At 39.3% G+C, this 21,877-nt stretch overlaps 1 protein-coding gene across 2 annotated transcripts in view; it reads right to left on the bottom strand.

Moving 5' to 3' along the window:
• prkcaa (protein kinase C, alpha, a) overlaps positions 1–21,877 on the bottom strand; it is a 140,321-nt gene that overhangs the window by 63,214 nt on the left and 55,230 nt on the right. For both annotated transcript variants that reach the window (XM_005736288.1, XM_005736287.1), the window contains one exon: positions 674–785. In XM_005736288.1, coding sequence (XP_005736345.1) covers positions 674–785 — 112 coding nt within the window. The remainder of the gene's footprint in view (positions 1–673; positions 786–21,877) is intronic.

Raw genomic sequence — 21,877 nt, 5'->3', positions numbered from 1 at the left:
ATTTTTTTGAAGAGCAGTTAACAAGGTTATGACCCATATTTATACATGTGTGTCAGTCAGCTGAGCTGTCGTTTCATGGATTGGGAACAGTTGCATCATCACGTCATCAGGTCAGAAGGTGAAAATAAATGAAAACCAGTTGTGATGCTGACACATTCTTCCTTGGGACTGTTGTATTATTTGTACCTCCCTGGCACACCCTTGTGTTAACAGTGCTTAAAACTACCAAAATGTGTAATCACATAGTGGCGTGACTAGAGGTGTGGCTGATCTGCTAAAATATAATTTCCACATCTCTATTTTTGTACACCCTGGAGCAATCATAACTGCCATTCTGAGTATGTAGCAGATAATGCAGGAGCTCATTAAGGCTTTCAGACGTTAATCCACTAATGCAAGATTAAAGGGAAGACTAAGGAAGAAATATTAATAAAGACTCAGAAAAGCTTTGATACGAGGCTTATTATGAAGGTGCAGCAAACACGGCCGCACAGTGAAGAGAGACAATGTGTAATTTTAATGAGTCAAAGTCAGGAGGAGGGGAACAGATCCCCATATGATATTTTTTGACAAGAGTCATTCTGAAAAAATGGCTTTAAACTACAACATAATCAGTGTAGAGTCACACATGTTCATTTTCTCTTAAACTTTTCCCTTAAACTTAATTACTCACAGTCGCACTTCATGCCCTGGTGAATGAGGCCGTAGAGCAGAGAGCCACAGTGATCGCAGAAGGTGGGGCTCCCATAGGTGTGGATCTTGAACTTGTGCTTAGTTCTGGGATCCTGCAAAGACCAAAAGAGTAAGAAAATAAATGGTTGACAACCACTGAGAACATATACTGTTCATTTTACTTAAACACTGGGCACAAAGAGAGTAATTTATCGCAGTACAAGTATTCAAATCCAGAAAGGCCAATTGCAAATTAAATACTGAAACAAGTGTTTGCAGATCCAAAAAGAAATCTACAATTTTAGAGGGAAACCTTTGAATATCTCATTATTTACACTACATATCATCAAAAGAGTCAAAGAATCTGGAGAAATCTCTGTGCGCAAGGGACGAGGTGGAAAATCAGCACTCGGATAGCACTGCGTTAAAAAGGCATTCTACGTCATCAATGAAGGACAAAATGAGTCAACCTAATACCTCAGAGGAATCACTCAGCAGATAATACGCTGCTGATTCTTAACAGACGGCAATCACTGGTTATTCTATGGTTCAACTGAAGGTGACAAGCCGATCAATTTGCAACAACTTTTTAATAATTTGCTATTGTTAAAGATCAGCTCATAAATTCAAGAGTGCCAATGTAGGAAATGCAGTGCAGCTTACTCAAATAATTATCCATGACTCTTTACTACAATATAATATTTCTCAAAATAAAATCTACTCCATCTACTCCAATAAAAATATTATGAAGTGTCTGAAAATACGCCATACAGAAGTGTCTTAGGATTTGTTGGTCCTTTGCTAACCTATCAAACTGTTTGTGCACATATGTGTAAGCCTTTCATTTCATTATTATTCTATTAAATTTGTTCATTGTTCCAGGCTCTCCACATGATTATTAGATCACTCAATGTATGAAAGAAATTAGGGTTTAATGGGGGGAATGAGAGTGCACAACTGTGTGTAAGTCTGTGTGTAAGTCTGGAAGAGTATGACTCACATCTCTGTAAAAATTGTAGAACTACTTGTTGGATTTATTATTATTTTTCCTACATGGAAGACAAACCTCCATACTTGATTCTGCTAGTATTTTCCATTGTATAAAGCAACATAATCTTAGTTGTAGCATGTGCAAATAAACCTTTTTTTTTTTATCCAACTCTAATATTTTGGTGCAAAAAAAATCTGCCTAATGTTTCTGACATGCCTTAAATATTGTCATCCACAGCTCCCTTAGAGTATGAACACTCTTGTAATGTAAGCATTTTACAGGCTGTAAACTGATCTGGCACAGTGTTGCAATGCACAGAGCTACTCACATAGCACATTCACATTTGCCACATGATTATATTAACATAAAATTAAATTATACTCAAGTGGAAGGCTTACTTTTGATTTTAGGATAGTGGTGAATGAATGAATTCCATCTATCAATTAAAATGACTCAATGTGATTTGCATCTTTAATGCAATTACAGATACAGTAAGACCCTCAAATGTCACTACTGTATTATATATTATATCATAAAAAATAATGAGCTTGTTAACATGCAATATATATAAATATAAACACTGTATGCATTATGACATGTGGCTAGTATTGTAAGACAGAACTAAAATAACACCCCAGCTATTGTTCTTCATTTGCATTTGTCATTCATGAACACTGGACCGATATTTGCATTTACACATCCCTTCCTACCTTTCAAGTAAATGCAGCATCCATCGTTTTTATCAGAGCCTCATCGACATTCATCCCACTGGTAACCATTGTAAATTTGGGGGAAATTTGGATACTCAAATAAGGGAATGTGGAGAACAAAACTTAACATTTATGCAAGCCAAAACAGGCAAATGTGTTGGTAGATAAAAGTAGATAAAAGTAGAGTTGCTACAGGTAAAATAGGCTGAGGAAAATAATGCTACATTTGCAACACTATAAATAGTGGTCAGGTGGAGTGAGCTGACATTACTTAAGGTATCCTTCCTTCAGTCCAGTTCAACTAAGCAGCAAAATGGTATGTGACAATTACAAGTCCATTTCACTTAACACTCCCTTTCAGCACATAAAATACAGCATCAACCTGGAGTGGGCGCAAACTTCTTAAGTAAATATCTGCAGGTGTTAAGTAAAGCATTTTTTTCTTTATGTGATCTGTTAAACAAGCAAAAGCAGTTGCCTCCCTTTTTCATATATATGTGTACACAGCAGTAAATAGCAAGAGCCCAGTGCAAACATACGCATGATGCATAGGGTAAACATATGGCTGGCATATCATCGCTACTGATATAATGTGTAGGGCATGTGATAAGGCACAGATCACTTTAAATATTACAGCAGCATCCGCATACGGTATACAGGGTAGGCTCCCAGTCACTTGCATACATTCATTAATTTCACACATACAACATGAGGCTTCGGAAGTACTCTCTGCTAGAGAGAAATCTGGAAGACTGCCATTTTTCCAAGAACACACAGTGCATCCTGCTCATTCTCAACTTGTGCTGTCCTGTAAATTCATTTCAGTTAGAAAACCCTTTAAGTGGATTTGGATTAATAACACTATCCAGGCTAGTCTTCATTAAATTTTTTTCCCTGCATCTATTTGAACACTTGCCAATATATATTCCCTGGATGCAGGAAAGCATCTCTTATCCTATGAGAAAAAGTACCAGTCCTGAGAACATCCCTCCGATTTTTTTCGATCGTGAAAAATATAGTCAAACGTAGAACGAATGAAAAGAGCTTGAACCCAGAGAAATAAATCATCAGTAAAAGGAGATGCATGACCCGTATCTCAGCGAGAGCTGACAGTATCGCGCAGTGAGGCGCCACAGTGATCAATGTCATTTCAGTCAGTTTGACACTGGCCTCTGGACTAATGCAACAGAGACTCATTCGGGCTCCTCGTGAGATTGCTTTGCCACTTTCTTCCATGTCAGCCTGCTGAGGCTTTACACCATTACTGGTCTAAGAGAAACGCTTCCTTTTCAGATCTTGCAGAAATCAGCTACACTGCTGTAAGTGCTAAATTTGTGAAGACATATGTTATTTATCTAAAAATAAATTATGATTTACAGGAAAATTACATGTTGAAGGGTTCATTTTTCCTTGTTTTGTTTTTTTGTTTAACGAATTAATTTATTTTTTAGATGGACAATCACAGTTTGGGCTTGGATGACTAACTTTGGGGTAACAGCTCACACAAACAGCAAAGTTTAACAACATTTTCATGTGTGAAACACTCAAGTAAGGAGAAGTTAACAATCTATATGGGGGTGTGGAATACAACATATTCAGCATTGAGAGTAAATCTGATACAGGAGCTTTGCGACCTCGACACCATATACTTAGTTACCTCCAACACACTGACTACAGGTCAGTAGTTAGTATGTTACCCAAGGACACACAAGGATAACAGAGGGGTTGACAGACATGAGTGGAGAGAGTGAAAGAGGGAGACTGCACTTGCAGTACTTACTCACATCCACCCACACACAGCTGATCCTGAAGGATAATCCTCTTGTTTTCCCCTTTTGCTTTATTCCCTCATCTACGGCATGAATGAGTGATGGCAACTAGGACAAACATTCAGCTGCACATCAATTGTGTATTTCACATCAGCTTTTCAAAGGGTGAACCATGGCTTAATGTTCCCAGATAATGGAAAACACTCAGAACAAAAAGACAAATAAATACATGTTTGTCCAAGTTAGCACTTTGTACTAGGGAGCTGGCGGCTTAAAGACTGTTTGATGTCCTATGTAACTGCATCGGGTCTTTGCAGCTCAATTTCTTGAAAAGTTTAGAGCTGCACTGAATGAAAATGGTCTAAGAAATGGTAAACCAGTGTTAGAGATGGCACGTTTGTAAATGTACAGATGTGTTGCTTACACTGATGCTAAAGTAACCTAACACTAGGCTACTAGCATTGTGTTCGAGTACTGCTAAAGAGGATTATTATCAATTTTGCAGGTATTTTGTAAAAAGCATGATAGTGCTGGGGTTAGCACTGTTGCTTTACAGTAAGGTTCACCATCTGTCCAAAGCCTTTCTGCGTGGAGCTTGCATCTTCTCCCTATGTCTGTGTGGGTTCTCTTCGGGTGAGTAGAGTTAGGTTAATCGGTAATGCTAAAGTGTCTGAGAGTCTGCGATAGACTGGCAGACTGCCCAATCGCCCAGTGGCAGCTAGGACAGGCTCAGAATGGATGGATGGATTTTGTAATAACACTACCTTATGACAGTAGAGTTACTACAATAATGAGAAGGAAATTAATGTATTAAATTTCACACAGATACAGTACATCCAGCAGTTCAAGTCTGCACAAAATTTCATTTCAAAAGTGAAGATAAGCAAAAGGAAAACACTTCCTTCCCTAGGACAATGCCAAGGAGCAAGGCTAATGGATGAGTGATGCTGGCTGTTGTGAATAAATATATATCTCATGTCGAACCACTTGTAGCTAAACACATGAGCCTAAACAAACTGTTATCGGCATCCAGCCTGGTAGGTTTACTCTGTCTGCTGTGCTTGGTTTGCAAAGTTCCATTTAAAGATTCACTAGGGCGAGTCGTAATGGTGCAGAAAATGAAACCTGTAAACGAGTGTACCTGACTACACATTACTGCACACACTAGGCTGTCCATTAACGCATTCTTTCTGAAAGCTGCGGGACAGAAGGGTTTACTCCTGTGGCTTCTATCCCCTATTACAGCCTAATTGGGTCTTAATGGGAAATTCAAGACAGACTGGGTGGCGCTGCTTTGCCAGAACAGCAGGGGAAGCAGAGTGTAACAACGAAAGCAACGACGAACTCAATCACTAGGCTCAGCAGAGGAAGACCGCGATGGCAGCCCACAGCTAGGTGGTGTTACAGCACGTGGTGACTGGATGATGTAGTGTGAAGGATGCCCCTTGGTAACATGAGGGCCAACAGGATTTCCCAGATGTCCTATGCACAGACAGGGCGATTTTACATCAGCAGAAATGCATTAGATGCAAAGCAGAATTCTCTAGAATTATTTCCAGTTTGGTGTGCTTAGCTCCCAAAGCTATTAAAAGACATGTGTGCACAGTTTGTGACAACATGTGTGCACCAGTGGAGCTGTTAAAAAGGGATGGGCACAATCTGATGTTCTCTTAAAAACAACAGCAGAGACACATTAACACTCCGACTGCACTTTATGATTGTGCAGAGCAAAAAATAGGAAACAGTTATTTTATCATCAGTTTTATTCTTTAAGAGAAAGTACACGAACATTACTAACGAGCTTAAAACACACACTTTTATCTCATTAGTCTGTGCTTTTAATCAAAAGCCAGCTTTTCCTATGCTATGGATGGAAAATATACCAGAACAATTTACTCCAAGGTATGCTTTCATTTTGTTTTGAATTAGTGTTGTGTTGTTCTTTAATATATCCTTGTATCTTTAAAAACATTTTAGCATTTGCCCTTTAGTAGTGTGTCAGGCAGATTTGCATACGAGGCCATGGATAAAAAAAGACACAGAGCAGAGGGCTGATCAAAAGACCCAAAGCAGCCAGCAGACAGTAATGAAAACAGAAGCATGGGGGGTCAGCGCAGTGATGTCGGCTAATTAGCCAGACTCTCCAATCCAGCTTGATTAGCAAGCAGGACGCCAACCAGCTTCTGTTAATGAACAGCTTGGCAGGGTGAAACTGAACAGGGGTTTCCCGGCAGGAGAGGAAGGGGCGGGCAGAAGGGGATAATGTTAAAGATTGGGGTCATCCTAGACTCTCCACCCATGTTATCAACATGGGCGGCTGATGTCAAAGTATTGAGAGCCTAAAATCAAACCCTTGTTCCCTCCCTCCATCATTACAGTATGTAAACAAAACCTTCTTCTACTGTCAGAGCGCAGCGTTAATGTCAAGGCTTCAGGAGAAGTCTAGAATATATGCACAGTGCTGCGCAACAGTCTTGAGTCACCTTTCATTTCTTTATATTTTGCTTCCAAAGAGCCAGACTTTCTTTTTGGGGGTGGCTGTAGCTCAGGTCACCTACTGATCGGAAGGTTGGGGGTTTGATCCCTGGCTCCTGCAGTCTGCATGCCAAGTATCCTTGGGCTAGATACTAATCCCAAGTTGCTCTCCGATGCATCAATCTTGAGTAGGGATGGGTACCGGTATCGAGACCTCACACCAAGCACATCTACTGCGGGTGGGTTGCCTGTTATCGGACCCGGAGTTAGCAACATCCAAAAACCCGAAGAGTAGAGTCCTGGCCCCTAGCCCTGCCAGTGTAGCAGAAATGATGACGGATGATGATGGCAGCAGCAGCCGTTCTTCTCTGTGTGAGTAGCTTAATGTTGTTCGTGTGCAAGCTAACCATGTTATTAAATTAATGCATGTAAAGTGAACTAGCAAACACCGTCGTAGTTACATGCGGCTGTCTTCTTGTTTGATGGCAGATACTCCCTTCACCCTGGCCAAAAAGGCTAAAATGACCAAAGAAAAAAAGAGGAAAACAGCTAAACATGAGAGGTTTTTGGACAAAGTTTGTGTTCTCCATTCTTTGAGCACCGGTTCGAGCACCGTTTAAGCACCGGCACCGTTTCAAAAGTACCGGTTTGATACTGGTATCAGATAAAACCTAAACGATATCCATCCCTAATCTTGAGTAGTAGTACTCTTTGCTCAAGATTCTCTTAAGTAACTTCAAAGTTTTTCTTTGGACATTGGCAGCTTTCTTATTCATTTTCATTCTGCTTGCAGCTGAAACAGTAAACACTGACATATGAATCATGCCTTAAAAAAAAAGCTTAAAAACAAACAAACAAACAAGGGGGAAAGAGCAAGTATGAATAAGTCCACAAGGACTGGACTGAAAATCATTGGCAAAAGATCTTATGAAGTTTTACATTTTCAAGTCCAATCAGTACGTACAGAGGAGGTCAGAAGAGCGGGACAAGAGTGTCTCCAGGCATCTCTAAAACACGGTGGAGGGTCAGTCAAGATTTGGGGCCACATTTCAACCTGTGATTTTTGAGATCTTTTCAAGACTGATGGAATTATGAACACAGAAAAGTGCCATCAGAATTTGATCCACCATTGCCACTTTGTAATGGCTTATTTTTTCCAGCTTGACAAAGATCCCAAACAAACTGCTATGGCAGTAAATTCAAACCACACAATGTAACACCATCAGTCATCAATTAGCCTCCCCAGACCTCAGACCTCAATATTAGTGTGGGCTTATCTCGACAGAGGAAAACAAAAGTAGTATCAATGAGATACACTCCTTCCTATCAACATGTGACTGAAGTTTACAAATAAACTATTAGTGTAAACGTATTTCACCAACACAAATAATCTCTTTTCAAACACTTGTGAAATCGAATTGAAAAATTCACATTATTGCAAAAGTAGGACTCTAATTCGGTTGCTTAAGTGCATATTGACACACTGAGTTAAAGACTAACTGCTTTCTTGTCTCTGACCTGGCAGTGTACTCACCTCCAATGCAGCAGACACTAACAAGAGAGGCTCCAGTCTACACTGAAACTGTGTTTTGTAATTCACAATCAGTTTCAGGCAATGAAAAAACAAGGTATTCACAATCAAAACACGACTGATGGTTTTATTCTTTTTATTGAGTTGTGTGGAAAAATATGGGCTGAGCAATCATCAAAGAGGCTGTGTGGTTAATGCTGTCCAACTGTATCCCACAGAGTCAAAAGAGATCCACCTGGTGTGACATTTGCAGCCAGTGAGCAGGAGTGGGGGTGACATGAGACACACAGATCATGAGCTCTGTCACATCTTTCCTTCAATTATCTTTTTTGCCATCTGTTCCCTTTAGGATTGAAAATGCAGGTAAATATTCCTGATATTTAGCATCGGATGATTATTGAAAACAGCAGAACTGTCTCACCTCCAGCTGCTCACTCACTCAACTAACAGTGTACGCTCACTGAGGGATGACATTTAAATTGGAGTTGGCAGGATGCTCCTGCTTTACCCAGTTTTTGACTTGTTATTTTCTACTTTTTATTGTTTTTTTCTTTTGGGGATTCACCTAATGCTATCTGCAGTCTAGAATGAAATGCATGTCGATTACATACATTAATCTACTGTAACTTAAGAAGTAATCACTCTAATGCGTTGAACTGAGATTTTCTGCTTAATTTCTGACCCCCTTTTTAAATTTCAAACAGCACTCTCCTCCGCTCTCATAACTAATTTTCAAAAAGTCATTGTCAGAGCTCTTTCACAACACGATAATGACATATAATCAACATAAGCAGTCTGTGTTACTGTGTCACCTAATTCTGTCACTGTGGCCTTCAGCATTTAATTATATTTTACATCATGTTAATCACCTCCTCTCCTAAAAAAAAAAACTGTATCAGAAAAACTGCGACACTCTTTCATTACGCTCAAAAAATGAGACACAGCGACGTTTAAAATACTTGGAGAATCATTTAAAGGCCGATTATGAGCAATGACAGCCATGACTTTATTTCCCCAGAATGTAAACACAAACACAAACTTTGTGAACACGTAGTGTCTATTGAACATCCTCACCCTGACGTTTATAACTGAGCGGTTACTAATATGAGGAGAGATTTTGATGAGAACAAACTGAAGCTATCATTTATCCAGACATTAGACTAGGCAAGGCTACTATTTTTAGCCTACAAATCACCACCCTGACTCCTCTTGGCCTTTCACTAAGCTACTCAGTGCTGAGAGGGAGGGCAGGTTGCTGCTGCAGCTCAGAGGGGGTTTTCCTCACAGTGTGCTATCTGGTAACACATCTGTCTGCTCCCAAATAACAGCTGAAATTTTTAACTGCTGTCTGAAGTTGCCATTCTGACAAGCTTTAAATTAACGACACCTATCACAGCACTTCTCTCTTTAGTACTGGTGCTATTTTTATGGTCACTCTTGGACAATATGCCGATAAGTTGTCACATCTTCAGGAACCTGTTCGTTAAACTTCTTATTTCCATCATTATGTAACAGAGTTATGACCCCCATCGTGCAGAGTTGCTGTCTCTCTCGTCTGTCTTTTTAACTGATATATGTTTTTGATGTCTGCTGATCATTTGCAGAATCACTGTGAGAAAAACTGCGGTGTCTCATGTGGTATACCTCAGTGGTTTATGATGGTTCTATATCAGATCAGTCTCTACATGCTGGCCTTTATTGAGTTTGTTGATGCAATGGAGAAAAGGCATTTTCATAATGCAAGCGTCAACTGAGTCCAACCGTCCAACTGTCCTGTTGGGTCTGTTGCTTGAAGCTCATGGAAGTGTATACCTTGGACTCACTGAAGATACTAATCACCAGGTTCAATGAGTTCAAGATGAGAAATATGTGCACGTAACCCCAACGTTTTATTTTCTGAAAAGATGCGTTAGCACAAGAAAGTGTGATTTAAAAAATGTAAAAATGTGATTTGACAAACTTGTTTACTGTCAAGTTATTCAATCAGTTGATGTCTTCAGAGCATATTAGATTTTACCACATTAAAATTCAGCTCTTAGAATGATTTGAGAGTCTCATCAAAGTATCTGGAGCATAAATAAGATAAAATCTGGCCACAGGAAAAAAAAGGAGTCATATTGAGATCTTAATTTTCACTGTGTATAAAATCCAGATTTTTTAGACATCAGGACTAAAGTGTTTCAAAAACTCAAAAGACAAATTTACATAAAGTACTTTAAAAACAGAAATTGATAAAAGGAATTGATAAGGAATAGAGTCCACGTGTTGATTAAGGTTTTCAGTAAATGTCAACTCCCTCTTAATAACATAATAATAATAACAGCTGTTAAACTCTCTCCTAAAGTATCATTATGACATGTTTGAGTCCCCCGCTGCAAATCAGATATCTAGTGATGATTATTTGCAGTTAACACTTGTTGCAGTGAATAAATAGCCTGGAAGAGGGAAATATAACAACATCCAAGGGCTATTAAACTGCAAGAAGGCAGACAACACTGTTACTGTTTCATGGACGTGCTTTACATAAACGGTCCCTTTAGAGAAAAACCTAAAGTGAGACAGACTGAACAGAGTTTACAGCTCTGGCCTTAGAGCCCTATGAACAAGTTTTTCTGCTTGCCTTTTCACAGCTGGAGAAAGCTGAAGTCCCAGCTACCCCGCACACATGGGTCTATAGAGATGTGTTCATTTGCAGGAGCTGGCTCATTGGTAGAGCCGTGCACACATGCTGTGCATGACATCCACAAGGTCAGAAGAGGAAGGGAGGGCGGGGGCTGTCACAGCTGTCACTTCGCCTAGAAGATGACTGCACTGTTTACTCCCTTCTATGCTAACCCTTCCTCCAAGACGGTCCAGGTAGGAAAGAAAGGGAAATGATTTTTAAAAAAGAGGACCTGCTGGTTCATTTGGTCATGTTGCAAATGCCAAAAGCCAGAATAAATTGGCATATCAGCCACAGGCCATCTGTCAGGTGCTTAATAATTAAAAGAACTTCACAAGATGTGTTCCAAAAAGTTATCTAATAGCCAAAGTCTTGGCAGAGTCTTTTTTCACTATAATGAGCCAGCTGACAGGGCCAGTAGCTTGGCTGTTCAACTCTGCTTTCTGCGCTCTTTGCTTTGTGGTTTGGATTGCAGGAAACTCCATAAAAGTTATCTTTTGTCTTTAAAATCCATTTAGTGTCTGCAGCTTTGTTTAAATGTGTTTGTGCATGAGTTTAATAAATGACTGGAGAAATCGAATGACATTCTTCTTTCTGTTCTTTGGCAGTACACAACACCAGGAAGTCCAGGAATTCATCAAACATGCCACACAGCCCACTGTGAAACATATTTTCATGGGGAAAGATGTTTTATTTTTACAGAATGTAGAGAATTTAAGGTGCTTCTCTAAATTCCTATTAGTATAACCTGAAACTTCAAAACTTTAAAATCTGCTTTTCCAAAGTCCAACATAAATAAGAGTATTCATAACTCGAAATTTAGTTATCTTTCTCGAAATTTCAAGTTATTTTCTCAAAATTTTGACCTATTAACTCGAAATTTTGAGTTAGCTCTGCCAATCAGTAATCTACGTGGAATGCGCACTCAAAACCGGATCGCAACAAATTGGCGCTTTTGAGAGTACGCTTGCTGATAGTAACGCCATGTGATTCAGCTAATAACACAAGGATTTCATCATTTGTGAAGCCACGCTGAAAATAATCAGAAATTTGTGTATTCATGACTGGCTGTAATAGTGGTAGCTTAGCTGTAGCATTTGTAGCTGAGGGCTTCAGCTTCCAGGTAACAAGGAAATGACGTCATTCACGTATATTACTGATTGGCAGCGCTAACTCGAAATTTCGAGTTATTAACTCAAAATTTTGAGAAAAGGAAGTCAAAATTTCGAGCTACTTTTCTCAAAATTTTACAAGTTAACAAGTCGAAATTTCAAGAAAATAACTCGAAATTTTGAGTTATGGATACTTTTTTTTTTTTTTTCCCAGTGGCGGAAACAGGCTTCCCTATATAAGGCCAGAACAAGTCTATAAAAGCATATTTTTAACTTCAGATGAGGGGCGGCAATGGCTCCAAGACATTTTTTTTGCTTGTGATACAGTATAATGCATATATTATTAGCTTTATATTATATAAATGGCATTCATTTTAAAGTGTTAGAAAATAAATCCATTATCAGGAATGAATATAATAATAATGGTTAATTAGTGAGTCCGTGTTCCTTCAAATGAAGCTGTCAACATCGAATGAATGGAGACGAAGCTTGAATGTATTATTCAGCTCGATTCAGCATTTTTGTTTACTACAAGCAGTTTGTACAATAATCACTTATATTACATAAGATCATCTTCATGGTGTCATGAGATAAGTGATTCATCATATACAAGATAAAATTACCACACCCATACCAGCCACTGCGTCCAGACACATGAAATAAACTTTAAATGCTTATTGTAAGCTGTGGTTTATCTGGACCACACATAAGTGCAGAGAACTATATCGCAGTCTCTTGAGATGCAGGAGACGGAGAGAGCCAGCTTGACCTATCTGCAACTTCTATCGTTCTATTTCTGGCTCTGAGCTTCAGACCTGCTGCTGTTTCAGCTTCAGGTCTCAGTCTAACTGGTCCAGTCTCAGTCTAAGTCCAACCTTCACACCCTCCCTGGCTTCTTATTCTTATATCTAGCAGTGGCATGCAGTACAACTATAGCTTGCCTTCCTGTTTGACAAGATATCAAAAAAAGACACGCCTTTACAATTATACACCGGGCAGTAGAGTCAATCTACTCTGAATGCAGTTTCCAATCACTCACCATATGTACAGATTACAACACATTAATATAATAACCTGGCTTCCAGGGTATCCATCCATCCATTCCTTTTCTACTGAGCATTTGAGTCTGGGTTGCGGATGCAGCAGTCTAAAGGCTCCAGTATACCTGCTGTGTCGGTCGCTTTGCTGACTGCCAGTAACATCGTCAAACACCCACATGTATTTATGCTCACGGTTACGGCGCAAATAGCCATTGCACTATTTTGCAACATAGATGTCACCACTCAGACAATACCACAACATCAGCACTGACTCTGAAGGAGAGGAAGTCAAAACAAAGTTCATTTTTTCAAACTGTAGCAACATCTACTTCCGTATAATCTGTTAATCTCTGACCTTATTTATTGTTATATCATTGAAACGGCAGTAAATCCAACCAAATCAGACAGTCCTGTCTTCAAACCAGCTGTAGCTGCAACGGTGCAAAGGACCGGGTTACAAAAGTCAAATTTGCTTTAGGAGACCCTACCACGAACAAAAACCCCTGACAACATAGCTCCGGGGATCACCGAGCCACACAATCCCCTCAACCATCACAGGATGGCAAAAACAGGTGATGAAAAATTAAGATTATATTAAGAACTATAGATTTCCAGTCTCACAATGACATGATGTCTCTAAGAAATGATTTTCAGTTTGAAATTAAAAAATAGCAGTAAATGCCTCAAAGACAAGCAATCAGTATAAAATTCTCATTTTGGGGGACAAGCCTGACACAAGCAGTAGGTAAAACCAATAGTGACTTTTTTGTTTGTTTTTTTATTTACAGTCATTTCCTGCAAAAACTATGCACTGAGCTGACAAAGGGTCATGAGCAGTCCCAAGTCTCCAATATGCTGGCTATCAGTCATACTTAGCACAGTTGGAACACAATTGGGTATCAGACACTTAATCTAAACAAAACACACAGGAACTTTGAAATGATACAACTAAGAAATCAACTAATTAGGAAGTCATTGCACGCCTTTGCTCATGTGTGAGTCCACTCTGCACTTTTAGGTATCATGCTGGCACTCCAAAATCAGAGGTAGCCTTGAACACACTGTGTGAAAGTGGCTACTGATGGAATGTGTTAGTAAGCGTGTGCTTTGAAAATTTCCAAGTGTTTGCTTATGCATAAAAGTCAGTGTGTACTTGTGCATTATGGAAAAAAAATTGCATCCATATGTTTACGTTTTTGAGGCTGTGTGTGTGTGTGTGTGTGTGTGCGTGCGTGCGTGCGTGCGTGCGTGCGTGCCTGAGGTCAAAGGGACATAAATTCTTATAAGTGTCAGGGGTTGCTGAGTGGATGTGGAGAAAAGGACTCAAACGCAGGACTCACGGTGAAGATTCAGGGTGTTTATTGTGAGGGACGAATGACGAAAACAGGAGATGGCTGACTGACTGAATAAACGGCTGACTGATCTGAACTTGGAAGGCAAACATGGGGCATAGACAACATCAATGACGCGACGCCGACCAGGAGAGAACTGAGGACTTAAATACACTGGCTGAACAATGACTGATAGGTGACAGGTGAGTGAGCAGTTGAACACAATTGAACTAACGATGCATGGAATAAGAACTAGAACATAATGCACACAGAGTAACGTTAACACAAAACAGGAAGTGGAACGTACAGAGGATAAACAGTGAACATGAACTGAAAATACTGGCCCAGAAACCCTGACAATAAGCTGCGTTTCCCATCAAAACAAACAAACAGGGACCACTAAGTCTTGTGAAAGCCAGTGAATCCCCAGTGTCTTGAATATAGTTATTAATATGCAAGACATAGATTTGTGTATTGACTTTTCTGTGTTGCTTGTGTTTACTAAAGGAAGCTTGGTGGTTTTTAGACATGACTTGAAGGTTGTTGCTTTCACTTCTACAATAGGAGGATTAAAAAAATATTAGAGGCATAAAAAATCCAATGAAAGATACCAAAGAACATCACTGCAGTGAGAACAGTGTTATACTGTGCAATTCTGTGTTGTTTAAACTACAATTAAAGTGTCACATAAGGCAGTGTGTATCTCTCTCAGTGGACTGTTCTGTGGACTGCTTTGTATGCAGTTAACAAATTGAACAGATCCACTGAGATGCAAACTGAAGCTGCACCTTGTTAACACTATATCTCCTCAATGTGAAGAGGAAGCAGGAAGTCTTTAAATGTCACAGGTTCATAAGTAAGTAAATTTTTATTTATATAGCACCTTTCAAGATAAAAATCACACAAAGTGCTCCACAGAAGCTAAAACATAAAAAAACAAAAATCAACCAAAAGCAAGTTTAAAAAGATGAGTTTTTAGCTGTTTTTTAAAAGCGACCACAGAGTCCACAGATCTCAGGCTCAAAGGGAGAGAGTTCCACAATCTGGGGGCCACAGTTACAAAAGCTCTGTCACCTTTTGTTTTCAGCCTCATGTGTTGGACAACCAGCAAGCCCTGGTCACATGACCTCAGGGACCTGCTGGGAATGTATGGATGTAAAAGTTCACTTATATATGTTGGTGCTTGTCCATGCAGAGCCCTGAAAGTCAAGGTCAAAACCGTAAAGTGGATTCTGAATATAACGGGGAGCCAGTGCAGCTGAATCAGCAGGGGTGTGACATGGGAATAGTTGGAGGACTTGGTCAGAAGCTTTGCAGCAGCGTTCTGAACAACTTGCAGATGCTCCAAAGAGGCTTTACATAAACAAGTAACAAAAGAATTACAATATTCCAGACGAGATGAAACAAATGCATGAATGACAATTTCTAATTCGGAGCGTGATACAATGGGACTCAGCTTAGCAATGTTTCTCAAGTGATAAAAACAGGAGCGAACCAGAGATTTTACATGAGCATCCAAAGTAGGAGCTGAGTCAATAGTAACACCGAGGTTCCTGATAGACGGTTTGGCAAATGCAGCAAGTGGACCCAAGTTTTCCATAACAGTAGGTACAAAATTTTTAGGAGCACAAACAAGGACTTCAGTCTTCTCCTCATTTAGTTGAAGAAAGTTTCCAGCCATCCAACCTCTAATGGAGTCTATGCACTTATGCAAAATCTGTAGCTTGGAAACATCACAGGGCTTAAAGGAGATATATAACTGAATATCATCTGCATAGCAGTGATACGAAATGTCCTTAAAAGTGCTCAATAATTGTTGAAGAGGAAGTAAATACAGCAAGAACAATAAAGGCCCCAAAACTGAACCTTGTGGCACACCATAGGCAAGAAAAGTAGAAGAGGAACTGTACTTAGAGGTAGCCACAGAAAAGGATCGTTCATGCAAATAGGATTCAAACCAGTCCAAAGCAGCCCCTGATATACCCACCCAGTGTCTCAGCCTATCTAGCAGAATATTTTTATATAAGGATATAAAAATATTATTGATCATTACCTGTAATGTCCTTTATTTAACATAATTGTTTATTAGCCTAACTAACACTATTTGTTAATTAAACTTTAAAAAAAGGTCTCTTTATAAAAAAGAACAAAAGAGCTGTGAGTGCAGGGAACACAGTATTGTGTGGCAGGAAAGCCAAGACTATAAAATGTTTTTAACCATGAAGCCCAACAACAGGTCCCTGCCAACCCACATTTTTCACCTGGGGATGTTTGTGGTTCAAAGCATGTACAAAGCCGACAACCAACCAACACCTCAGTTGTGTGCAGCTGCAAACAACCGTTAATGATCTCTCCACAAGTTCACCTATGGAAACCTTTACAGCTTTGACTTCTAGATAGATGCTGTTGGCCAAATGTTCTTTTTCTTCTTCAAAATAATGAAAAAAATAATGAAACTTAAAGAGACTTAAAGAAAACCCAAAAAGTGAAAAACTGTGAAAACCCAAAAAGAAAAGACAAATTTAAAACACCAGTACAAATGTGGCATAAAATCTGCAATTAATCCGACAGGAAAATATGATAAAAATGAGTCACTCATAAAATTAAAACTTAAAAAAGTCAATAAATACATAGAAAAGAGGGAATAAAAACCGTTTTATTATAAAAACAAACCAACTTCTTTGAAGACAGTCTAAAAATATTATCTATGGTAATATAGAAAAATTTCAATGTTAGGCAAAGGGCGAAGGATGAGACATTATCTCTTCCGTTGCTTCACTATAAACTTCCTGTTCAGCTACTTTAAAGTGTTAGCTGTCACTTTCTCACATATGTTATGTCTGAACATCTCATTAAAAAGTGCAAACGGTTTGCATGCTTGGGTTTGCATGTGGTGAATAACAATCTGTGCGCTACCTGTAGTACAGGCTCTAATTTAAAAGACATATTAGCATCTAAATAATGTATTTCTATTACAAAAAATCTACTACTTTAAAGATCCTTTATGAACATATATATGTCATAAACTCTAAAAACTGATTCTTTGAATGATAATTTGTGCTCTCACATTTTACAATAATATGTGTTCCTTAACCGAAATTGAGAAATCCAGAATGAATATGCAAATACACTTTTTCTGATGTAATCAGCCATTCAGATGGCAACAACCCAGTAGACATGGTCGATACTATTGCTTAATGGGGAACAAAAGTGATTTAAGTGACTTTAAACTTGGGGTGGTTGTTGGTGCCGGACGAGTTGGTCTGAGTATTTCAGAAACTGCTGATCTATTAGGGTTTCCCCCCACAGCCATCTCTACGGTTTACAGAGAAAGGTGAGAAAAAGAAAAAATGTGCTGTGAGTGGCAATTTTCTGGGTGAAAATGTCTTGTTGATGTCAGGGAAGAACACCAAGACTGCTTCACACCAACACAACAGCAGCAGTAACTCAAATAACCACAGAGATATGCAGAAGAGCATCTCTGAACACACAACACATTGAATGATGAAGCAGTAGAAGACCACATCTTTTACCACTAATATGAACTGAGGATACAATTCACACAGAATCACACCTGCTCTGATGAGTCTCAATTTCTATAAGGTAAAGTATTAGCAAGGTATAACTAATAAACTGAGTGTTTGTCCTACTTGACTTAATATATATATCGTCCAATATGTACATTCTGTGAGTTGTGATTCCATGCATCCCTCACACTGATTCACCCATGAAACTCAGATCTAGGGGAACACAGAGAAACTGTACTTGCAGGTTGGTAAAACTCCAGAAAGGCTAACAGTTAAATTTAACCACCCTTTGAAGAATTGCATGCCCCATTCTTTTGTTTTTATTTGTTCATATGGTCTAAGGAGCTTGGAAAGAAAGGCGTCTGGACGTCTTTAAGTTGCTTGAAGACGTTTCACCTCTCATCCGAGAAGCTCCTTCAGTTAATGGATGAGAGGTGAAACGTCTTCAAGCAACTTATAGAAGTCCAGACGCCTTTCTTTCCAAGCTCCTTAGACTACGATGGCCTGGATGACTGAGAACCTTCACAGACATTTGTTCATACGGTTTGAGTTATCCCAAACATCAGTTATACGTCAGCTAAAATGCCTCTTCGATTCACCACACAGAAAATAAAAGTTGCTTTTAACCATTCCTTACTGTTTGTGTGTGCGTGTGTGTGCAGGATGTGTGAAAAACAGTGTAGGTGTGAGCTGTGACAAATAGTCTGCATTCACTGTCAAGCATCAGTCTTTGAAATAGTTCATCGACAGCTGCCTGTGTTGAAAGGTCAAGCGGATGACAACAGAGGATTTCTGAGTTTAGACCCAGTTTATCCCGCAACAGTGGAAATTCAATGCCTCACCAATGTTGCAATAGGAAGATATGCAACAGCACCTAGCTCAAAGGCACTTGGGTACTTACACCCTTCTGCACCACCTCCCCCCAGCAAACCCTAGATCAAACCTCTTTTTAGACAGGCACGTCACAGACCATTAACATGAGAGACTCCCGATCCGTTCATTAGGATCCCAGAGAGTATAAATACCATCAGCAGGCAGCCCAGGGGACTCTCATCTATCACTTCACCCATCATTCAATAGTGGAAGCACTGACTGATATTTCTTAAGATGCAAACCTAAAGTCTCTTTTTCCTTACAACTGTACAAACTTGCAGTCAGTACTCATTGAAGAAATAGACATCAAATGAACTTAAGCTTCATCTTAAAAGAACAAAATTAAGCCACATTTGGCAGAAACATAAGTACACTCATATCTGATCCAACATATGGATATTATCATTTAAGACATGACCACATCAGATGGCATTTAATCCAGATATGGCACGCCTAAATCACTTAGCATTTTTGAACAGATAAATATTAAGATTTAGGTCTGTGACTCCACGGTTCAGAACATTTACTTAAGTCATCTGTGGCCCTCTGCACAATACACAATTCCAGCTAAGACTGTGTGTCTAAGAATTACTGAACTTAACAGAAACATTGTACCTACTTGAAAGACCAGATTTTCAATTAATCTTCTTTTGTGAAGAATCAAACTGTAATACATTTACTTGCTCTTGAGTTTTCACTTAAGCAACACAAATACAGCGAAAGAAAACATTTATATTCCTCTTTTCATTATTTTCACATATTTTATTGTGATCTGTAACGAAAACAGTGCTGCTCACTTTGTATCCTTTTGCTGCTGTGTAACATTCAAGCTATTTACTCTTTGCACAGATGACAATCTGAGAGCCCTGAAGCTAGAATTTAATAGCTCTTATTATTTGAGCATTCGGCAGACAAGGCTAACGATAATGTGACTCACATCATACAAATCAAAGCATTTGAATGCGTCTCCCTCTTACTAAATCTAACGAATTTAGATTGCTGGCATGCATCATGTCTTAGCAGGAGCATCCAATATCTGGAACGCATCTGCACACACTGACAGTCACATCTGACCTTTACCAAACGCTACCAGATTCACATTAACCTCCCACATGTCTACGCTTATGTTGAAGTTAAAAGTTTTTTGTCTGAAATAAAAGGGCACGCACGGTGCAGTGTTGAAAGAGTATTATGTCAACTCACTTTTTATGCAGTGTCTCTGATGCATAAATCTGGAGTGAGAGGCAGTTGTAGACCTGCTGAGATCCTCTCTTCAGCTCTATAAACTCTCATAGCAAAGACGATGGGAACTCGGAACAATCTGTATATGGCTGTGTTCAGAAAGAAAAGCTTGAAGTGTAAATAGCATTTTGAGTTATGAGGACAATAAAACTTTTATATACACTTATAGTATCAATGAGAATAACATTTTGTGAGTGTTTCTGTAAGCCCACATATTTGTTTATATTAGCTTGCATCCCCTCAGGAGACTTAATTCCTTTTCAGGTCCAAGCTGACAAAGTTTATGAGCCTCTCTCCTAGCAGATAAAGAACCCGCACCAAGGCATAGCCAACAAACATTCAGCTATGGCAAATGGTCAACACTGTGAGGGACTGCATATCAGCAGCCTCCTTTAAATGCACCACCAGCAGCATACAGAAAAGACGCATCCTGCATCTTAGCATGCCTATTTGCTCTACGCTCGAAAAACTGGATTAAATCGTGCTGGTTGAACACAATTTAATCATGGCACACATTTTGATGTAATTAAATCAAGTATAATAACCCATTCCTTATCATGTAGTATCTTTTGCTTTTTAAACAGCAATTCTTTTGTTTGTTTGTTTGTTTGTTTGTTTGTTTGTTTGTTTTAAATAAAATAAATTCTGCGGAGAAGACAGCAAGAAGCAAAGCATCCTCCAGCAGATATATATCCAGTGCATCTTTCAAATGGAGAAGTATATAGTAGTAAATTACTCCAAACAGACCTTAAAATCAAATCTTGGAGTGGGCTTGGCATTTTCACAGAGCTTCATGGTGTACTGTCTGCTTTATTATAGAGATATCATATCTCTTTTCCGTTTCGCTATCCGCCCATCTTTTCTCTCTCCTAAATTCTGCCTGCCAACCCGTGCTCCCTAGAGAGTTGGTTACATATTGGTTCCAACACCCTCGTACCTCCAATTCTATTATGGGATTCCACGGGGTTTTACAGCAGTACGAATTCTCACTGTACAGTCTTAAACAGAGGGTTTGAATTGCCTTCAGAGTAAACTCTATCCTGTATTGTTGATATATGTTGGACCACTAGTTTCAAATGTTTCAACTATTATGGTCCAACAGTGATTTGTCTTTGCAGGCAGAAGCCTCACACTTTCCTACTTCTCTGATTTCTCATCTGCTGCAGTCTCATTGCTACTGGCTGTCGTGCAAATTTCAGATGACAAAGTTTACAATCTGCAAGCCGAGAGTGACTTCGCAGCCAGCAGCATTTCCGAACACCTCGCTCGAGTCGTGGGGCTGATCCATGGTAACGACTACAGCATGGTGAGAGAGGTCAAACTTCACTGGACACACTGTGTGAGCAGAGTACATTCTCTTATTCCCTGTGAAAGGAAATGAGTAGCTGTGATGCTTCTCCTCACATGTGCCCACTCCAATAACCGGCCAAAGACATAATACTATCTGGCATTTATGACAGTGTGACTTTATCTGCACATCTTGTGTGTTTGCAGGCATGTTTGAGTCTATAATAATCTCATTTTGCTACAGCAGCGCAGCCCGAAGAGGTCTGCAGGACATGTCAGCATCCACACACCATAATAAATTCAGTTCAGTAAGCACAACTAATCAGCATCAAGTTTCCTTGTGACCGTGTCCCTTTGGAAGCAGTGTATGTGCCGAGGTTTGCACAGGGACGTGTGATAAAAAACATGTGCTGGGATTCAGTTCAGTAAGGAGTGGGAGACTGATTTTTTTTGTTTGGTTTTGGGGACTTTTAAATAAAGCTAATCGCATATTTCACCTAAAGTTCAAATCTTTGTCCAATCCTAATTTGGAGGGTCAGTTTTATCTAAAAGTGAAAGGTCTATGTTAGAAATTTAAACACTGCTACACTGACCTGTGCAATCCCTCTTACCACCCTTCACCATCCCAGTCTGTGTCAGTCTGACCAGTTGTTGG

Source organism: Pundamilia nyererei, unplaced genomic scaffold, assembly GCF_000239375.1.
Source record: "Pundamilia nyererei isolate P.nyererei 1_Seehausen unplaced genomic scaffold, PunNye1.0 scaffold00068, whole genome shotgun sequence".
Taxonomy (NCBI): domain Eukaryota; kingdom Metazoa; phylum Chordata; class Actinopteri; order Cichliformes; family Cichlidae; genus Pundamilia; species Pundamilia nyererei.
Note: the sequence above shows the minus strand (reverse complement) of the source record. Positions and strands in the feature narration are given on the sequence as shown.